We start from the raw sequence: 23,860 nt of genomic DNA, 5'->3' as shown, positions 1-23,860 counted from the left end.
AAAAAGAAGGTAATAGCGTGATAATTTTATTTGACCTCTACAGCTATTTTCAACAGACAATTAAACCGAAACGACTTGCGTTCGAAATAATCCCGGAGCGATACTTCCGTAACTGTAGTTCAACTTAAAAACGAAATCTCATCAAAATACACGTTTAATGTAAAACAAGGATAAGACATTACTATCGACAAAAATGTAGTTGAAAAGAAAGACGGATCATCTATAAGAATCTTGGATTAAAATTTGGATTTTCTTTCCTTTAAATGGTATTGAACTGCCACGTTAATATTTAATTTCTATTAAGTCAATAGATCTTATTTGGATTCGACCCGATTATCTGAGAAGTGTTTTTAATTGAAGTCTGATCGTCGAATAATATGAATAATATCGATAATGCAAACATTTAAATCGCAATAAAAGTAAATGATACTTTCATACTTAATGGAAAACAGTTAATCGGACCGAATATGAGTCCACAGCAAAGCAGATTGCATGTAAATGTTGATGCTATCCTATCGCTGGTTAAATTGCATCTCATATTGCCACATATTTTTAAAGATACTTCCTCATACGTAACAGTTAATCAAGATTTTTCACCTTTTATAAGAAAAATGGAGCGGAAATTGTAATGTCAATTCGCTTTGGGTTCGATAATAAAATAGATTACAACTGTAAGTATAAAACCCTAAAATCAGCAATCTTACTTTGTTATCGGATAATTCCGATATTGTAGTTAGATTTAAAATTACATTTCACAATTTTACTTGATGAAATTGATAAACCTAATTTCGCTAAATGAAATAGGAATTATAAACACCGATTATAATTTCCGGTGATTAAGACAAGCCGTTACATAAAATTGATTTGAATAATCCTACACGTGTCGATACTGTCCGATACCTGAAAATAGATATTGTATGCAGTTAGTGTAAATCTACAGAAGCAAAATAAAAGAGTAGCTGATAACGAGTAGTCCCATTTATTAGCCCTTATTTCCAATTTTAGGTGCGCAATTTTCACTTAACAGATTAATACCTTACAAATTTTAAAGTATTTATCCCCTTTGAGGAAATTTAACTTACCATTCCGCAGAATCTAAATACTATGTCTGTAACTAATAATACTATTTTATTTAAAATCATTATTTTTAGAGCTTAATGAATTAACAAAATATATAATAATTTTCACTCCGTTCCGATGAAATCTCATTGTAAATATAAAAAACTATCAACGATCATACAAAAATCGAGGAAAAAGAAAATATCTTTACATTACAAAGGTTATCGGTTACGAATTTCCCGAATCTGTTTCGATTTCTTCGAAGAGTCACAATACTCTCATTTCTATTGGAACATATAAAAAAGAGATATTACATAAATAAAAAAGCAGAGTTAAAATCATACTTTATATAAACTTAAATACAACAGCAAATAAATAATCGATAGAACAATGTAAGCTTGATCAAATTATAATTAGCATTTAAATGAAAATAAAATTTTAAACCCGGTTACAATTTCAGGGTAAGTCCTGCGATATACGTCGGTGCAATGTGATCTACAATATGGTAAATATTAAAAAACGTCGCACATCGGCTTCACTTACGGCGACTGCACGTTTACATGCAGCCCCACAACTGATTTCCACGTGTTTGTCACAGTGTGTATCATTCACACGTTAATTATAGACAACGCTGTAAATAGTATAAAAATAGTTTACGAGATGATATATTTAAATAAACGGCCCGAATAAATAACGAACAATCGATAAGAAAACAAAAAATATGATAATTATTATTTTGAAGTCTGATTAAACGATGAAGCTAAATTAATAGTACGTGAAAACTGTGTGTTTAAAAATAAACAGTTTTGAAAATTCAGCATGTTACAGTCTACCTTTATTAAATTACATAAAAACACCAATCAAGAGTAAATAAGATTATTTCTTATTTAAGTTTAAGTTCTACCTGGCTTTTATAAGTGTTTAGAAAATTTAAAACTTTTACTTTAGTATTTAATGTGCTTTAATGATTTCTCCAATATCGATTTCGAAATTTTTCTAAAAGAATTTCCGGACAACTACTTTAAATTACTTATTCATATTTATTTTCATAAGTATCTTATATTGATTGATTGAACGACAATCAAATTAACTAATTACTTTTAATATTTTCATTACCATTTTTAATCAATATAAATAAAAGCTGTACGGACATCTGATTTAAATTACTTTTTCATATTTATTTTCATAAATATTGATTGATTGAACGACATTCAAATTAACTAATTACTTTTAATATTTTCATCACCGTTTTTAATCAATATAAATAAAAGCTGTACTAAATGTTATAAATAAATTCGTCAAGAGAAAGCATTTAAAAACCATTAAAAAAAAAACTTATATGTGCATCCTGATTACAGTCATCTTTAGTGGAATTATGAAACAAATACATATAAATATAATAAAACTAAAAAAAAATTAAATATATATATAAAATTATAAAAAAAATAAATAAATAATAAAAGATGATACGTTCGTTTTTTAGCCAACATTTTTTTCTTCTTTATAATTATAATCTACATACCGGCTGGTTGAAAAATAACTTACACCCCCTCTAATTTTTTTTGTAACTGAGATAACTGGATGCGGTTTGTGGCGTTCTTCCTTGTACTGAGGGGTTACTTCAATGAAGGTATATTTTACTCTTTTTGATTTTTAGACGGCAGGGAGGGGGATGGGGTCAACTCAAAAATGTCAAATGGTCATTTGATATATCACTTTAAAGAGCTCGATGAGATGAGAAAAATGACATAATTAAAACTAAATTCTGATCGCCCAGTGCAAATGGAAGCCAACAATATGTTTGTGTCAGATAGCTAAAACTACGATCGTATGCTCTTATTAATCTTTTTGTTATTCGAGATATCTTAATACTCTCTTTGGGAATCTTCTCCAATCATAGAGGTTCAATAAGCCCCAATTTCGAGTATTCGGCCTTCACGGTGGGAGGGGGGGTTCCAGGGGTGACAAAAATATTTAAATGGGGCAACACGGTCAGGTGACATCTTGTTTTAAAGGTCTTGCGAGAAAAGCCAAACGGTATCAAAAAAAAATTTTTGACTATTTAATGGCGACCACACATGTCATTACATGTTGAACAAATTAATTATTAAAATCTTTCAAATACTTCTTTTATTTAAACTTACATGCTTGAATTTAAATATAATTAAATAATTATTAATTTACTCATTTTAACATTACAATTTTATTTCGTGAGAAACTTTTAAGAAAGTAATTTTTATTTCATAAGTTGGCAATATTAACAAGCTGATCGACAATCAAACAAAGGTAAGTTACATTTTTCAAAATTTAATTTTTTACGATTAAAATATTTTATCATAATTTAAAACAACCTCAAGTAAATTATTAAATTCTAGTTTTCTCCCCACTGAAATCGTTGAAGAAGCTACTTAAAGATTGTCATTGAGATTTGAGGTAAAATATCTCGAACAGAAAAGCGAATGAAAAAACTGTAAAAGCAGATCCAGCTAATTACAAACCAACAACGTTCCGATGAAGGTAATTAATTAAAGGTAATCGACCGCTACACTTTTGATCGGCTAAGGAACCGTCCATCTATCCTATCGTCGATCATATCACAAATGGTTACTTGTATTGCCAGGAAACGAAGCAGCAAAATCAAGCCAAGAAGTCAAGCGTTATTTGGACTCCACACCTTCTATTTACGGTGGACTCAACACCTCATATATGAACATGTTACTTTTAAGTAAATATCTTTCTTTAAATTTCGAAGTTAAGATGTTAAGATTATAAACACGTCGAATAGCCTTCCTAGCTAAGTACTCATCTATTTACGAGTTTCATTAAAATTAAAAATAAAAATACTGTCATATTAACTTAAATAAAATCATAAAACATATCTTAATAAAGTTTTGATGTAATAATCTAGATTAATTCAAAAGCATAAAAAAAAACACCACGAAAAACAATTTCTTCTATTTACATTGTCAAAAACAAGCTACGAATGAAGAACACTTTTTAAATGAAATACCTATCTCCATGTACTGGTATTTTGGTGTAACTTTCCTCAAAGGTGTAACTTTCCTCATAATTGCATATCCAAACGATTAATTAATCTCCAAACGATTTGCTTAAAGTTAATTTTTAAAGTAGATGATTTCCTACACAATAAAGTTCACGGTCGCTACCGGTCGCACAGAATAAGTATTACAGTTCTACAACAACATTACGAATTACAGTTCTATAATAAATAGTGTAATACTAAAGTGTTGATCCTAAAATTTCAAGTCGTGTAGTTGCATTTTTCTTTACGCATGACAATCTGTTCTACAAATACGACTCATAAATATACGTAAAGAAAAGTTCATATGCTGTTTCCCTGTATCTAGAACACTAATAAAAATACACTTTGATATATGTAACTTTTTAGATTTGTACAAGCGATTGTTTTTCATTGACATTTACTTAAAAGAGACTTTCGAGGTACGCTTATTCTTCATTCAACCGTATAGCTGATAAAATTTAGGTTACTTAAATTTTAACAATACATTTAACGTACAGAATTTTTATTTAACTTCTGAATTCGTTATTTACAATTATAGTATAACGTATTACCTATTTGGGACAATAAACGTTAATTTTTAATTAAATAAAAATGTAAAAGTCAACTTTCTCTAAATTAAAAAAAAAATAATTTGATAAAATAAAAGAAACTCCTATATTTGAATCATAATCTGATTTATTTTTTATAATTTAAAAATCTTAATTTTCTTCTCCCATTCTTTAACTCAGGCTTAAAAATCTGTGAACTTATTACTTAATTCAACTTCCAGAATTATTTTATTCTAATTCTCACTCGGTATTCCATTATATTAGTATTAGAAACAAAAATTATTTTCCTTATAGATTCTACTGTTGAAAATTGGATTATAATATTATACTTCCTAAAAATCACAAATAACAGTTTATAACGAAAACGTTTAACCGACAAAATTTGCAGCATTTTCCTAAAAGTTATTTATACATTGGAAATAGCTAGTTCATCTTTTTCTTTCTCATTATTAAAATTCTCAAACCTGTATGATATTTCTGACTTTTATACAACTCAGGAACTCGTTTTAATACAAAAAACACTGAAGAATTTACTTCAATGTTTTTTCTTTACTTTCTTCGGAACTTGTTCCTCTAAAAAAAAAAAAAAAAAGGCTTTCTGTAGTAAGGACATCCATTCATTTTTTCATACGAATAAATTTCAAGAAAATCTTAAGATTACTCAAAAAGAATAAAGGTTAAACCCGTAAAACTTTTCGCAGCTATCGTAACAACATAAACATAAATAATGCTTGTGTTACTTTAAGTAACAGTTTATTTATATATTTGAAAAAAAGAATCTATTACTGTATATAATAAACATATTTATTTCCACATCGAAAAAAGAACACTGGGGAAAGGAACACTCATTGGTTAGAAGGAAAAACTAATTATAATTAATTTCAGTTTTAATTTTTCTACATATGTAAATTTATACAAACGTAAAATAAGACAGACACACAGAAACGCGGTTAAATAACCGCACTGCGAAAAACAATCTTTCAACACAGTAGTATTATAAGCGAGATGACAGCTAGTTAAAAACTTCAATTACTATACTATTAAATCACGGTTCGGGGGCGAGGAGAAGAAATATAAGCGACGCCTAGTTATTCAGTCAAGAGGTCGGCGGGTCGGCTTTAATAATAAATTTAAAACAACTTTACAACGAAGTCCACTGTTCATACCCCTACAATACATAGTATACATTCATATAAATAAATATAGCTCTTAAGTATTGAAGGATATGCTAAAGCGGGCCTGTACTGTACATACAAAGCCCACATCTTCCATGATTTGTTATTTTCTTATTACTGTTGTTAGTGCAAAGCGTAATTTACGCATCGGTTCATTTTCGTCAAAAATAATTAACAATTAATTCTCTTCCTTAAATAAATTTTAATTGCTGAATATGATTTAAGGAAATTTAATCAGGAAAATCAAATAAATAAAAAACTATATATTTATAACAGATGGATGTCGGGCCCATAAATTTTTTAATAATATTTTTTTCTTTTTATTTATTGATATGTAATCGTAAAACAAGTCTAGCCAAAACATTTTTTTTCTACGGAAGAGAGTGAGAGGTGTTTTTTTTTTTTTTTTACTTTTGTGGTAACTTTAAAGCTAACGTAATTACTAAATCCTAAATATATTTCAATCTTTGTTATCTCTGCAATGATACTCTTTAGTTCTAAATTGAGTAAATCTGTAGTCTTAATACCACCGACCGATCTAATTCGCTAAATTGTTACAAACCTGTTTTTCTTGTATTCGTCTTTGATCATTATCGATCCAAGTAATTTTCAAAATCCTCCTGTAATCGTTTCTAATAGTTCTACTCATTTCTTCTTTCCCGCATTATAAACATATTTTTACGAAAAACTTTGTACATAAAGTACATCCTGATGTTCCGGATATATTTAATCTAGATCCTATTCCTAAAAAATTACATAGAGCAGTGTAAAAAGACTTTAGCAGAATAAAACTTCCAAGGAATAATCACTCGTATATAAATTACTTTCTTTAAAAAAAATATAAATTTATAGATATCAAGCCGGTTTATTTATATGAATGAGTACATTGACGAGTAAGAAAAGTTAACCGTAAATTTCTAATTAGAATATTATTCGTTCGTGATTTTTGTATTCTACAAATATATAAATTTACGCATCCAAATTTTAAAGTATTTCGAAATTAAAATTTTATCTTGCTAACTTTAAAATCTTTATTTCTTTAAATTCTAATTCGTCGAAATAATTAAATGTAATTATTAACTTAATAAGATAGGTCTACTGCAAAATTAATCGGGTGAAAATTTTAGACAAAAACAACAATTTTCTGGCTGTTTATACGTTTTTCAGAATTAAAAATGATTTAATAAACTATCGCGTAAACATTGGATAAATGAACCGACTGACACGAAATTATTTTTAATAATCGTACTGTATTACAGTAAAGGGTTGATTACACTTAAGCTTTATTCAAATCAATTTAATTTAGCTTCTGTTGATTACACTACTAGATATTGCAAACATCAGCGTAAAAAAAACTATAGCAAATTAAAACTTTCAAGGAATAACCAGTCCTATATAAATTAGTTTCTTTAATAAAATAAACAAGAATTACCTTTTTAACAAAAGTCTATTTCTAAATCTAAACAATTAAAGTACGATTCAAAATTACTATTACAATGAATGAAATGAAAAAACTTATAATATTAAAAATATGCTACATAAAATAATTACATTTGTCTATCGTTAAGATTAATAAAAGCATAAGAAAAATCTGTCGCTCACCTGATTCTCGTATGTTGTCATTAACAAATGCCTCTGTAATTCGATAGCATTAAATTGTGTGAGAATAGCTGCAGTCTTTTTCTTGTCAGGTAAAATGTCTTTGGCACCCTTAATTTTGTCGGACGGAGAACTAACGATGCCGTCAAGCACACCGAGTTTTCCGATATTTTTTTTACAAAGCCTCGCTTTCGCGTCGTCCGAGATCGGAGACTGATTCAACCTGTGCACCGTTTCGTTGGCACCACTCGGAGCACTGTCACTCGCAACTTTATTATCACTAAATACATCTTTTTCCGATGCTGTTGCTATCTTTGGTGTATCGGAACAAGCTAGTCTTTGAGATACCGGATCCGAGGGCCTTCTGTCTTCGATTCTATAACCGTCTTCTTCTTTTAAATAATCCACTCCCAGTTCAGATTTCGGTAGACTCGACTCCCCGCTGCAAACATCACTGTTAACCGTTTGACCGAGTTCCTGACAACCGGAAACGTTATCCGATCGTTTAACGGGGGTAAAACACGATCCTCCTCCGACGACTATCTGACTAGAACCTACCGCTTTACTAGGAGATAATTTCAAAATATTATTCGTTTTAACCGCGGGATTAATCGATTTTCCATTTTTCCCCTCCTGACCCGTTCTATTTATAAACTGGAGGTGGAGATCGTGTATTCTACTATTTAGATCGGATTTAGCCGAAATCGCAGCTCTTAGCTGTTCTTCTAAATCCCGTTTTTCAGCGGAAAGCGCTCCCACTTCTGCGAGCAACTGGTTCGTCTGAGCGAGGTTCGCTAAATTTTCGGCTTCCATGTCGGCGACCCTATCTAAAAGTAAATCTCTTTCTTGTTTTAAACCGCGTAATTCTTGTTCTAACATTAAATCGCACTTAGTCCGTGGTGGTTCGTGATTTTTCTTAACGTATTCTAAACTTTTCGATCTACGAATTCCCCCCCTTTTTCTGTCGCACTTTTCAAATTTTTCCTGAAGGTATTCGACTTCTAATCGCAGTTTAGTACCTTTAATGTGGATAAGATCTAAAAGATTCCACAGTTCGTCTTCTACCTCCTGTTCCGTATCGCCTTCGGCTTTCCTAGCCGCCGTAGTAGCGGTAGTCGTGGTAGTGGAAGTGGACGACGAACAGTGTTCTTTACTCTCCGTGCAAAAACCAGAATCTTGAACGGCGCTACTGCCTGTGGAACTCGTGCCGCTGTTGCCCGTTTCACCGCTGGAACTTTTCGGTGCCTTTCCGTGACTGTTACTCCGACTGCGCGGTCCCATAGAAGGTACCGACGTATCCTGTTCTCGGCTGTGTTGATGGAGTTTTCTTCTGACGCGTATGCCGGGCTCCCAATCTCTCGATTTACCCTGCAGTGACGTCGCCACAGGAATGTGAGACATCTGTCGCGGGGTAGAAGGAGCTGTCGAGGACGACATCTTCTGTCGTAGATGAGGGAACGTTTCCATAACGAGGTCCCTGAACTCCAGCAACGCTCCGACCTCATTCTGTAGTTCCTGAAATATTAAAAAGAAATTTTTAAACATCTAAACGGAGAATAACACATAAATATATCGATGTTAAAGTAACTTTCACGGTAAAAAGATAACTTCAAGGAATTAGTTACGTGAGATCAAGGAGTAAATTTGTCCGATTAAAGGAAAAATAAAAAGTTAAGGATATCAGAGATTCGGACGCCAAAATACGAGTAATGTCAATTAAATAAGATAACCAGTAATTACATTCCAAGCCGCACTGCCACCGATTACAAATTACAACCTTTAAAGATGATTTATTCATAGTTTTCCCAAGAAACTATAATATACTCATTTTTGAACCAGAATAAAATCCGATTAAATTTAACAAGAAAAAAAACATATTTTAAATCTGTGAGAATACGCTTTCAGATAAAGACAATATTAAAACACATTTAGTGTTATAGAGTACATCAAAGTTTGTAAAAGATTAACTAACAGCATCAGAAAAAGAGAACACACTCTTATCTGAAAACTTGTAAACGTTTTCTAAAATTGTTAGAAGTTTAACAATTTTACAGCCATTGCGAGTATAAAAGTAATAAGAGATTTTTGTAGAAAAGATTAAAAGATATGATCATTGGATAATTTGATATAGACTGACCACAAGCAAAATCAAAACAGTAAGGATAAAAAAAAATAATTTCTAAAAAACGCTTAAAGTGTTAAGTACAAGTATTCAGAAAACTAAAAGATACGTAGCGATTTTCATAAATATTTAACGATAATTTTTGTAATAGAAGTACATTTTTATACTTATTTATCAGAACGACTTAAAGTCAGAAATAAATTAGGAAAATAACAATAAAAAAAAGATTAACAGTTTTTTAATAAGAAAATTTTAACAGTACGATGCTAAATTTCGATTTCAATAATATGATACCGCCAGCATTTTATACTTTTTCTACATCACTGAAATAGTCTTTCTAGTTTAAACATTTTTTTTATATACCATTAGAATTCTTAAATACTATCGCTAGCATTTTAAATCACACCTCTCTTTCAGAAAGCAATAAAAAATAAAATTATAAATAATTCTATAAAATAAAAGATTTTGTTTATAGTAAAAAATGTTATCTCAGCCGATAATCGATCTACAAAAATTATGGCGAGTGAAAAAAAATCAATAATGAGGCTTATACTTTCTTTAATTTTGAATATTCTCACAACAATCTGTAAACTTAATTACAGTTCAGTGTGAAAGCAGATTAAGATCTTGTCTTGCAACTTTAAAGCGCTCAAATGAAATTATATTAGAGAGGATACGAACACAAACGATGTACGTGACGCGGTAACATAGGTATTAAATTCTATTTGAAATTATAATTTAACGAGGTGGTTAAATATGCTTTCGTGGTATCACGAATAGATGCCATAAAATTTACAAGAGAAACGAACCGATTCGTTTCATTAAAGCAAATAACCCTTTACTTCAACATATACATCTTTTTGTGACATTCGGATACTCTTTGGTTAGAGATATCTTAAATCGGGTTATCAATCAAACAGTTGATTCAAATGTGCTTTTCGGCTAGAATCCGATTTTGCACGCTGGATCAAAAAACAAAATTTCTTTCGATCTAAATAATACTGAAACTTGTATTAGTAGAACTGATTAGTACTAGCCTGTGAGAAACTCATGCATGGTTAAAAGAGTGATAAAAAATTTCTAAACTAATTTACCTCTATACCCATTGCACTCGGATAAACAATTCGAATAAATTGTTTGCCGAATTATCTTAAAAAATTCTAAGTATATTTTTACTTTGTAACTTACTGTATAACATTATAAATATCACGTATTAGGCGATTTTGGATTATCCTGATGCCCTGTTGTGCGAGGATTTGCATGTACGTTTAGCCTTTCTTCGAACTATACAGAGAAATCGAAATTGCGGTCACTGAACAAGCAATTAACAGAATTAATTGGGAAAATATGAATTTTTGTGAAAAAACTTCTTTTTTTCAAATGATCAAAGTTTCGGGTATTCCACCAAAATACGAAGGATAAATATTAGAAAAAAAGAATTTGTTAATTATTACCTGTAAGGCGACAATAGATTTGGCCTGTTCGCTGATAAGATACTGGAAGGGAGCAGCAGCCTGTGTACTAGTCGCCACTATCGTGTCATCCAATGCCCGATCTTCTTCTTCCTCGTCTTCCTCCTCAGAATTGGTTCTGCGTCGCGACACAGTCGAGACACAGTCCATCCCACGGGCCTGAAAATAAAATAATTCATACGTTAACATTTAATCATAGATTAAGAAACATAACCGAACAGATTAAAAAAAATACATTGATCGATCAATAGATTCTATGTCGCGTGTTTCTACATTACATATTTTACCAGAAAAGATGGGATTCTTTTTTAATACATGAAGAAAAGAGATTATTTTTCAACTTTTCTTCTACACATTTTAGGTTCTGTATCCAAACGTATTGTTTTTTCAAGTGAAAAACTAATTTAAAATAAAATTTACGAATCCAGCTTTGTTATACAAAATCTAATTATCAAAAATTATTTATCGATTTATTTTTAAGTTTTTATTTACGAAAGTACACAAATACCAACATTTTTTCGACAGAAAAATATTTTTCAGGTTTATAATTTATCTAAAGTTTACTTGCAATAGAAGTTATAAAAAGGAAGTAAAAAGCGAATGGCATATATAAAAATAAGAAAAACAAGATCCGCAAAGGTGAAAAAACTGCTGAGAATTAGAAATATCGCGAATAAATTGACAAATAGAATCATTATGTATTGCGTGAGGGATGCCGTCTAGATGTGAAACTTGAACTCAGGACTCACGACGAAACGTGAAATTCCGTTTGGATACTACAGGTGACAAGATTTGAAAGCATGAAGAACAGTACTTGGAATGCTTTGAAATGTGTTGTTGACATGTAACAAATGAGAAGAGCGGGCAGTATAGCGACGTAAAGGACAAACGATAACGTCTTTTTTCTCGCCTTGTCATCCTTTTTCATCTGGAATGAAGAAGAAGGGAATCTAGTGAAGAAAAAAGGAAAACAATTACTCGGCAACTCATACATATTATATAATAAAAAGGATCATTAAGTTCGGCTTTAACTGATAACCAGATCAGCTTTACGTTACGCTTTTTACACCACTACCAAGTTACAAAAGAGTTGGCGTATAGGTAAATAATAGGGGCAACTCATACCAAACAAACTAAATAATAAAGGCCTCTAAAGACCCTCATGTCCTCAGCACGAATCTAGAAACGTGCAAACAAAATTCACGCATTTTTTGAAAAGATGAAGTCATGGATAAGGAAGGTGGGTTAATAGTGCAAAATAACGATCTATCTGCAAAACAACCCCGTTCAAATGATTTTCAAGGACCCACCAAGTAACAGCATCGATCTCGATTACAATTCCTAGGGATATCTAGATATCATTATTCAGTACGGTCGAAACAAATTACGAATCAATAGTTTTAACTTAAAGAGCTCAAATATATATAAATATATTTTCTTCTAGATACTAAAGAACAATCTGAGAAGAGGTTCAAAGCTCCGTAAGGAAAATCTTCATCCGTACTCGGAATTACGTGTAAAGGTATTAAGATATAAAATGAATTGTTCAGCTAAAACCAAAATGGAAGAGATTAATTCACTTATTATTCTAGAAACGATCTGCGTAGGAGAATAATGAAGTGAAGATTAGGAAAGAAATATAAGAAACTTCGATAAAGATAAAAAACATTGAGGGAAGATGCTCAGGACCGATAAAATGGGAAAGAACATTAAAAAAATATAATAATTTTCATGCTGCAGTAAATGTAGAAAAGCAGAAATAGTGATGAAATGGCATAAAGTGATGAAAATTATTATTAATATACTATAAAAAAAAAACCAAGAATTATAAGTGAAAAAAATTATAAAATTTTTTTACAATTTTAATTAATCTTAATTAAATTATTTTGCCGGATTTGGCTAGCAAAATATTCCTCCTAATAATTCGTAATAAATCTAAAATAAAACGACCAACTATCAATTTCTTGAAATTTTTTCAAATAAAATATTTTTCTAGATTTATTATTTATTTAATTTGATTTGGAATATTTATTTTAATAAAAAGGACAGTCATCGATAAAAAAACGAGCTTAATAGCTGAATATGAAGAAATTTAAAAGGAATGCGACAAACATTTTAATTTCTGTAAGCTAACATATTCTTCGTCTTTTGTTAACCGTCAAAAACCGTGATTTTCATTAATTACCAGGTAAAAATTGCTTAAAAAATCTAATCAGAACTTGCTTTCTTTTTCTGTTTAGCCTCCAGAACCACCGTAGGGTTCAGAGAAGGAATGAGGATGATATGTATGAATGTAAATGAAGTGTAGTCTTGTACGTCTCAGTTCGACTGTTGCTGAGATGTGTGGTTAATTGAAACCCATCCACCAAAGATGACCGGTATCCACGAATTCCACGATCGACGATCACGGTATCCAAATCAGTATAAAATTAACTGCCTTTACTAGGCACTTAGAACTCTCGACTTCAAAATCAGCAGCTGATTTGAGATGACGAGTTCACTAATAGACCAACCCGGTGGGTTATTATCAGAACTTCCTAGTTAGAAACTATGGTCTACTAAATCATATTTGATGTCCCTTTAATCATTGCAGATATTAATTTAATTTAAATATACAACAACCGAGCACATCATTAAACAGACATTCATGTAAATTTGTTGTAATCAGAGTCGAAAATATTACCCACCGTGTTGGTGTAGTGGTGAACGCATCTTCCCAAATAGGTTGATTTGGAAGTCGAGAGTTCCAGCGATCAAATCCTAGTAAAGTCAGTTATTTTTACACGTATTTGAATACTAGATCGTGGATACCGGTGTTCTTTGGTGGTTGGGTTTCAATTAACCACTCAATCTCAGGAATAGTCGAACTGAGAGTGTACAAGACTACACTTCATTTACACTCATACATATCATCCTTATTCATCCTCCGAAGTATTATGTGAACGGTAATTACCGTAGGCTAAACAAGAAAAAGAAACAGACTCGAAAATATTACAAAAATGTAAGCACTACTGAAGAATTCGATACTGACAAACTTTTCAGTTTTATTTCTTCCTTTACTTTAAAAGAAAGTAAACGTTTGTTTAGATCAATTAAAATTTAAAATACTTAAAGAATTAAATATATGAAATTTTATCTGATAATAAAAAATAAAACAAATATGATTTTGTCAGAAAGATGAAGATATATAATAATCATAACAAACCTTCTAAAACAAAATAATTACGATACTAATTACTTTTATTGTTACAGCATGTAGTTACATCCTGTGAAAGTAGACAAAATAAATCATAATATGTAAATATTTTAATTAAAAGAAAATCATTTAAAAATTCTTAGAGAATTATCAAAATTATGTTAGTAATTAAACGCTAATAAACAACGCGGTAACTACACCTGTGTATTTTTAAAATAATTTATACACGAACAATTAGAAAAAGGATACGTACAAAGTAAAACACGCAACTGTTTTTAATCTTTCACATTTCACACATACCTTCACGGAACTGGAGAAAATATTGTTTACACGTACAGATTCGATAAGAATTATATTTATTCGTGTTGGTATTGTTATCGTATGGAATAAGGTTTTAGGCACCGTAAGCCGTGGAAATGTAGACAAAATTTTGACGGTAAAATACGATTAATAAGACAAATAAAAAAACAAAGGTACATTGTAATCAAGTCATACCGACTTCCCAAAATAAAAGGACACGGTAAAAAAATCAAACAGAACTGTTAAATCAATTTTTTACTGATTTGTTTTAATTTAATTTTTTTAAATTAGTAATCGTTCGTTCCTAGTTGAAATTAAAAGGGTTCATTAAAAAAAATACAAGAAAACAATTCAGAGAAGAAAAACAACTTTCTTTAAAAAAGCTAAATCGAATTACTTGATGTTGCGGTGGTAGCAGACGTTTTATACGTAGATAAAATATTCCAGCAATGATATTCAAATATAGCGGAATATTATTATTTAAAATAAAAACATTATTTATATTTAAATATGTTAGAATATTTCTCGTTAATTTATCGAAAATGTGAAAAAAGTAATATACGTTTTCGTCTTAATTACATTATCAAAGAATAGGCATTCGATAAATTTATTAATTATAAATAAATATAGTTTATAGTTTGACTTAGCCACTTAGCCTTTTTACGTAACGTTTAAAACTCTTATAAAACAAATAATTAGCGGTTACATAACAAAGCAGATCACACAACGTGAAACGTAACCGACGGCCTTTTCATTAATATAAACTCGTACAAATTCACATTCTAAATTACAACAGCCATCCAGATTAATAACTTATAATTATTACTTTATGGTATTACATAATACGATTAGGTTATGTAATAAAAATATTAATTAATAAATTAATTATTAATAATCAAATAATCAAATAATCAAATATTAAAAACGTATTATCTGTTATAAATACGAGCGGATAAAACACCATTAATTAAATTTACATTGATTCGTCGTATGTTACGTGCGACGCTTTCCTACGTAAAATTAAATAAATAAAATAATAATAATAATAATAAAACTTAAAAACCAAATCTCAATCAAAATTAAACGCTCACAAAAATCTAATGTTAACTAAAATTTTCTTACTGTTTTCTGTAATTTTATTCTGAAACTCATTTCATATGCATCTGAATGCGAACAGTTCATCAATTTTTTTAATTGTTTATACACATTTGTTACATATTAGACTGTTAAGTATATTGTACGTAATACTGTGTGAAATTAACGTGTTTATATGTACGATAATATTACGTATGCGCATCAGTATAATATTAATCTGACCTATTACGTGTAAATTGTTATAATGATTAACGGTTAAATCAACACTTTTTTAATCGATTGTTACCGGTGAAAACCCAAAATATCATACAGTTAGTGTCAAATTTAACAGCCAACATAGGTTCAGACTAATTTAAATCCTGCACAAAGTTATCAACTCCCGAACAGAATCGTCCAACATTATCTAACTCTCTGAAAGTTACGTGAGAGATCAACAACTGCTCCATCAGTCTTCTTCTTTACATTTTTACTACATTGTTACCTTGTACGAAGGAAAGGAAGTATTATGATCGCAAAAAATTTCGATTTTCAGACTACAACGAATATAATCATTTTGACCATCCCTGAGGTAGATTTCACCGGTGCTAAGTAGGGGATATAAAAGATTTCCACCTTAAAATTAAGAAAAATTTCAAATTTACTAAATACGATAATGGTTGTATGTGAAAAAAGTTCACATGTTTAGCATACAACAAGCCCAACTACTTACAATTCCAGCAAAAGTTTGATCATCCCTTGCTGAAAGGGTTGGTCATATCAAAAATTGATTCAGAAAAAGATTTTAGGTAATGTTTAGAGGACTGTAAACCGATTCGATACTGTGCCTATTAAGGGACGTATGATGTTTTTTATCTTCAAAACCCCATTTTTCCACCCCCTGGGCCAATCGTTGGTGATATCAAGAAACTTTACTTACATAAGTTTTAGGCCCTTATCCAAAGAATGGCAGGAACTTTAAACAAATTCGATATTTTACTTAATAAGAAAGTTATAACGATATTTTATTTTTTCGAAAATAAAATATCGCTATAAAATATCGTTATTTTATTTTTTCGAAAATAAAATATCGTTTGTTTATATATATATATAAAACTTTTGAACTGAGTGTGGTTTTGTGATCTGGGGTTGCAAAATGCGAAGATATGTCGAAATTTTCCGGAAGTAGAATCATAGAACTCATTACAACAGGTGGCTTTCTTATGAAATCTACCTAAAACATTAGATTGTCCAAAAATATAATGAAATAAATTATTTTGTAATTTGGGGGGAGGTTACCCATTCACAACACCTTAAAATTGGATAATTCGTTCGGTTAGAAAAATAGATAATTTTTACATAAAAATAAAAACAATAATTTATTTTTAATTATTAAAGATTTTTTACTGATTTTGATTAAAATTCTATTTATTTCATGACCTCGTTTATATTAGAATACACATCGGACCTTTCATTATTAAATATTACGTCATTTAAATATAAAGTGATGCGTTGATATTAAAGCATAAGCTGGCCCTATCCTATTCGTATTGTACAATATATTAAATTTCAACTTTTCTTTTGGATTATAATTTAATATAAGCGTGTCATTACACGTGTATTCGTATTTTTTTATAAATTTTATTTTTATAAGATAAACATTTTTAATATTATTACGTTCTATTAAATGATATTTTTATCTCTTTAATTTTTAAATAGCAAATGTAATATTTTTTATTACTTTAGACTGGAATATTAGTTTATAATTCTATTTTGTAATGTGTCGACATTAGAATATAAACAACAAATATATATATATATATATATATATATGTGTGTGTGTGTGTGTGTGTGTGTGTGTGTGTGTGTGTAACTTTATACTTCAGGGTTATTATCTTTTTTCTATTTAGCCTCCGGAACTACCGTAAGGTATTACTTCAGTGAATGAATGAGGATAATATGTATGAATTGAAGTGTAGTCTTGTACAGTCTCAGGTCGAAATTTACTCAATCATGAGATGTGTGGTTAATGGAATCCTACCCATCTGTAGGAATACTGGTATCCAGTATCTAGTATTCAAATCCGTAAAAAAGTTATTCTTCCCTTTGCTAGGATTTGAACCTTAGACCTAACCTAACCTAACCTAACTCTCGACTTCGAAATTAGCTATTTGCGATGACGACGAGTTAACCAATAGACCAACCCGGTGGGTTTACCAAATAAGCCTGCTACTCTTCAAGATCTGAGAAATCGAATTATTACAGCAGTAAATTCAATAACCAAAAACCAGTTAACAATAAAATTAATTTGGGACCTATTAAAATAATTAACTGTTATTTATAATCTCGATTTTTACATGTTCAAGTTTTGGATTTAGGACTCTGTTGTAACATCTAATTGTGCACCTCCCCTGTTGATTGCAATCGACTTGACTAAAAGTGTACAAAAAAGCCCAAAATCCAAAACATTTGGATTTCATTGAGAGCTTTTAAGCGATATATCATAAGTATTACTTATTTTCATTGGTTCCACAGTTACAGCCAAATAAAATTTTAATTAATGAAATATTTGGTTCTTGCAAGGGAAAGGTACATCGGTTTGAATCCGACTTCATTTCCTTTTTTTTAAATGAAGAGTACATAAAATTTTATTTCACTAATAACAAGTGATTTTTTTTTCATTATTATTTTTTTTTTTTTATTGAATTATTATTTATTGTAAAACTTTTCTTAAGGTTAATAATTATTAATAAATCAATATAAATTTTTAAAAAATTGAAAAAAAAATTTCACCGGTGCTAAGGAGGGGATAAAAAAATGTCCACCTTAAAGTTACGAAAAACTTCAACTTTACTCAATACGACAATGGTTGCATGTGAAAAAGTTTCACATGTTTAGCATACGACAAACCCCATCTTACAATTCCTGCAAAATTTTGGTCATCCCTTGCCGTAAGGGTTGGTCATATCAAAAAGTGCTACACACAAAAATTTTAGGTAAAGTTTACAGGACTAACGACCATGTTAAATTGATGCGATACTGTGCCTATTAAGAGAGATATGATTTTTTGTTTTCAAACCCCCATTTTCTCCACCCCCTGAACCAATGGTTGGTGATATAAAAAAACTTTTTCTTACATTCGTTTTAGGCCCTTATCCAAAGAATCGTAGGAACTTTAAACGAATTCGATATTTTACTTAATAAAAAGGTTATAGCATTTTGTTTTATCGAATAAGCCACCCCATTTCCACCCCCATGGTCCGGTTTTGGCCGTTAACGAACTGGATCGAGATTTTTAGGGAACAATTTGAAAATGATTGGAGAAAAATTACGGCAGTTATCGCGTCCACAAGAAAGTGAAGGCATATATATATATATATATATATATATATAAACTTTTGAGCTGACTGTGGTTTTGGGGTCTGGTGGATGTGAAACGCGAAGATATGTCGAAATTTTCTTGAAGTCGAATCATGGTACCCATTACAATCTTATGAAATCTACCTAAAAGTGTGTATACGTAATTTAATAGCCGTACAAGGAAGTCATGTGGTACAAATTTTGGCAGTTTGGCAATTTTTCATGTGGAAGTCAGTTTGGCAAATTTTAAGGAGCTACCTAGTTCAAATCCTGTCTGTAGAAAATATTTAACAGGAGTTACAAATTTCTGTTTATTATTACTTTCCCTACTACATTAGTTTTACTGTATAGCTAGCTACACAGTATGCTTATCGGGTCAAATTTTGAATGTCGGGGTTCTGCAGATCCTGACGTTTCATGATCCCTTCTAAACAAAAAGTCACAATTTTATCATTGAAAAATTCCCGAAAATACATTTACGCACTCACACATTTATGTACGCTGGCCTATTTTCTGCTTGATATTCTCAGGATTGGATGGACCATTTGGGTACGATGATTTCTATATATGGTGTATTGAAATTTAATTTTGGTCACGATTAGTCAAAGAAGATACGGATCCTATGATTCCCGTATATCAAAATTTTTCACATAGTTTAGTGACCTTAGGTACCGAAGATATTTTCTGATGGGACTTAATCAAATCCAGAGGGGGTTTGATTTTAATTAATTTTATTTTGCTTAGGTCAAGAGAGTTGGGGGCTATCTCAAAATTTTAGTTAAGAACAGAATAATGGTTAATTGTAATTTTTCACTTGCGTAATTACATCCCGTACTTTACTGTTTCATTTAAGTTTTGTATTAAGTAGTGGTCTGTCGAGAGTGAAACCGTTGCTAGTCGCGTACTTTCCCGGCTTGGGCGGAAAATCATCTTTATTTAAAACTATATAACTTTCTTTTTCTTTTGCGTAATTAATATTGTTTTATTTACATCTTTATCGCTTTTAACGTCTACCGTTACTGATAATGCAACTTATCCCAGACGATTACTTTATTATTTAACAGTAATCAACGGTAATCAGCTAAATTGATAACAAAAAAAGTCAATAATATATTAAGTTTCTAAAATAGAAAAAAGGTTATGCAATAACTTTTTTTTTTTACTACATATTTCATACAAGTGGGTTAGTAAATTTTTCTCTTTATCGGGTCATTAGAATTACAAAGTATATTTAAAAAAAAAACGTAGAACTAGTTATTTCAAATTAAACGGTAACTGCAGAACTTTTCGATACCAGTTTAATATAAAATTACGTTACTCGATAAATTGTTGCTGTTACTCTCTTCCTACGCTTGTCTTCGTTGTGCTTTATTTTCTGTTTGAGTAAATGCATAGTAATTATTTTAAATAATTTCTCTCAGCCTCACTCAGTTAGAAGAGTATTTTCATAAAATTTGACGGGTTACATTTTTCATTACAACTCATAACATGACAAGTATATTATGAATCGCGTGAAAACGACCTCATATGGACAATTTGGATGCAATCTTTTGTGATTTAATCTCTCGCAACAATGTATAAAAAAAAGTCCTAATAGAAATTAAAAAAATAATAGTACACAGAAAATAAGCGACATAACTTTAAGATTCTTCAAACATTGAAATTTAAAAAAAAAAAAGCTGTAAAATGAATGAATAAAAAGGCCATCGAAACTAAATTTTACATAAAGTATAACAAAAAATTTCATAATACTTCAAAAGAATTTCGAATAAAACATATTATTTCTAAAATAGGGAAAAATATTAGAATTGTTTATAATATACTAAAAGATAATCGACAATTTGTAAGACCGAGATTTAGTAACTGTTGGGTAGAATGTAATTCTAATGCAAATTTTTCCTTATTTATATTCAAACGATTCTTTAAAGGAAAACACACGTGGACTACTATCGTGGAGAAATATGTACCTAAAAAAATGAATCTGGTGGCATCTGGGAAAAAACATACTTTTTTAAGAAAGTGTTTCTTAAACACTTTCAAAAATTGCATATAATATTACGACTTCAAAAAATAAAAGCTTTAAAAATATAAACCTTTAAGAATAAAGGCGATTATTAAACATCATATCAAAAACCGAATCGAACATTAAAAAAATAATTAACTCGCTCGGTTCCAATAAAAAATCCAATATATCTTTATCTAAGAGTCATGTATTAAGTCACGTAAATAAAAATTCATTCCTTTTAATTAAAAAAGAAAGAAACAACATAATTAACAATAAAAAATAATAATAAATAAATTTAAAAAATCAGATGTATAAAAAAAATCACGTTTACAAAAAAAAAAATAAACAATATAAAATATTTTTTATCGTAATAAATTAAATTAAAATTGTTTGCTTCCAAACAACTTATTCGAAGTTTAACAATTAATAACGTTCTGAAAAGCAATTCATGAGATTACAACATAATAAATTTAAAAAAATTTAAGATACATATTAAATGTATTAACACCATTTCCGCGCACAAAATTTGATTACATCTTGAGCCGTGTATATGTATAATAATAGAGACTTGCTGCTGAATAGTTATTTCTTAAAGGTTGGTAAGCGATGAGGCACAACGGCCTAGAGTAAAAGTACACCGTTAGTGAGATAGTTAAATTCTCTAAAATTAATTTGATTAGTTTTTTTTTTTTTTTTTATTGTAATAAAAATAAAATAAATACAATCAGATAAAACGGAAATTAAATTCGCTGACTAATTCAAAAAATTTCTCTTTCTAAAACTTCGGTCGAATATTATACGTTTCTTAGTAAAATACCACTAACCCATTTAAAAAATCCATGCATTAAAGAAATAAAAAGTCCTTTTTTATCACATAAAGTAAAATTGAATGAGTTTTAAGAAGAAAAAAATAAAAAAAAAGATTATACACCCCTTAAAAAGTGCGGTCTACAGCCGCTTAAGAAAACAGAAAAAAATCAACCAAAAAGTTGGAATTTGGTAAAGATTAAAACAAATAATGTAAGTAACAATAAGAAAAAAAACCGATAATTTGTCATGGGAGCACAAAAAAAAAATGATGAAAAAAAGGAAAGAAACTAGCAACGTAGCCTTCCCGAACTGCGTCCGATGCATTTAACAGCTTTTACATTCAGTTTGTTATTACCTTGCTTGCATCTCCTATTCAAAATGTTCAAATCGTTTGTAATTTTACACAGATTAAATTGCATCAACACTCAAATTTGATATTTATAAAAACAATGCGATTTAAGAAATTAAAATTAACTTACTGGAAATATTGATGTTTTATGGTGGTAACACAAAGAAAAACCTTCCAACTGTTTAAGCTCCCCAATGAGATTTAATATCATTTAACATTATTTAATAACATTTTTGTAATTTTCCTGTAATTTAAACTACTCATATTTAATTCATAGCATTTTTATTTCTATGAATTGCAATTTTTTACGGGTTGCGAGTTTTTTATTACTTAATATTTGTTATTGTATTAAAAGGTATAATTCTAAGATTCGTTACACTAAAGCTCATAGCTAAAACAAATATTATTTTACAAACTCTATTATTTTTTAACGTAAATTTTTTTTTTTTTTTTTGTCTTCAGTCATTTGACTGGTTTGATGCAGCTCTCCAAGATTATCTATCTAGTGCTAGTCGTTTCATTTCAGTATACCCTCTACATCCTACATCCCTAACAATTTGTTTTACATATTCCAAACGTGGCCTGCCTACACAATTTTTCCCTTCTACCTGTCCTTCCAAAATTAAAGCGACTATTCCAGGATGCCTTAGTATGTGGCCTATAAGTCTGTCTCTTCTTTTAACTATATTTTTCCAAATGCTTCTTTCTTCATCTATTTGCCGCAATACCTCCTCATTTGTCACTTTATCCACCCATCTGATTTTTAACATTCATCTATAGCACCACATTTCGAAAGCTTCTAACCTTTTCTTCTCAGATACTCCAATTGTCCAAGTTTCACTTCCATATAAAGCGACACTCCAAACATACACTTTCAAAAATCTTTTCCTGACATTTAAATTAATTTTTGATGTAAACAACTTATATTTCTTACTGAAGGCTCGTTTAGCTTGTGCTATTCGGCATTTTATATCGCTCCTGCTTCGTCCATCTTTAGTAATTCTACTTCCCAAATAACAAAATTCTTCTACCTCCATAATCTTTTCTCCTCCTATTTTCACATTCAGTGGTCCATCTTTGTTATTTCTACTACATTTCATTACTTTTGTTTTGTTCTTGTTTATTTTCATGCGATAGTTCTTGCGTAGGACTTCATCTATGCCGTTCATTGTTTCTTCTAAATCCTTTTTATTCTCGGCTAGAATTACTATATCATCAGCAAATCGTAGCATCTTTATCTTTTCACCTTGTACTGTTACACCGAATCTAAATTGTTCTTTAACATCATTAACGTAAAATATAGTGCAATCAAAAAATCCTACTTAATATAAAAAAAATCTATTAACTCCACTATAAAAAAAAAATAACTGCACTGCTTACTCGTATAAAATTACTAGTGGTATTATATATTATGTAAAGAAATTAATCACAGGTTAGGGCTCTTATCATTCCAGAAGAAGATTTAAAGCATCGAGTAATTATTTCGAATGAGTCGATAGGTCACCCTTCCAATTTAATACATCACTGATATAACCTATCAGTTATTTAAACTGTAATAAAATTATAATAAAGAAGAATGGTATTAAACTACAGGATTTTAATTTGTATAACTAATATATTATACAGTTTTAAGTAAGAAGAGATAAATATTAAAAATACGACTGCTAAAAAATCTTGCTCTTTAATATAATAGGATAATTACTAATATAGCATAATTAAAGAGCGTGCGAGTAACAATTTTGTGTGTATAT

The 23,860-nt window shown here is 29.8% G+C and overlaps 1 protein-coding gene across 3 annotated transcripts in view; it reads right to left on the bottom strand.

The window, feature by feature from the left end:
* jvl (javelin-like) overlaps window positions 1-23,860 on the bottom strand; it is a 450,812-nt gene that overhangs the window by 41,548 nt on the left and 385,404 nt on the right. For all 3 annotated transcript variants that reach the window (XM_075360968.1, XM_075360970.1, XM_075360967.1), the window contains 2 exons: window positions 11,001-11,177; window positions 7,428-8,939 (listed from right to left, as the gene is read on the bottom strand). In XM_075360968.1, the coding sequence (XP_075217083.1) occupies window positions 7,428-8,939; window positions 11,001-11,177 (1,689 nt within the window). The remainder of the gene's footprint in view (window positions 1-7,427; window positions 8,940-11,000; window positions 11,178-23,860) is intronic.

Source organism: Lycorma delicatula, chromosome 3, assembly GCF_047948215.1.
Source record: "Lycorma delicatula isolate Av1 chromosome 3, ASM4794821v1, whole genome shotgun sequence".
NCBI classification, from domain to species: Eukaryota; Metazoa; Arthropoda; class Insecta; order Hemiptera; family Fulgoridae; genus Lycorma; species Lycorma delicatula.
This window is presented reverse-complemented; position numbering and strand designations above follow the sequence as displayed.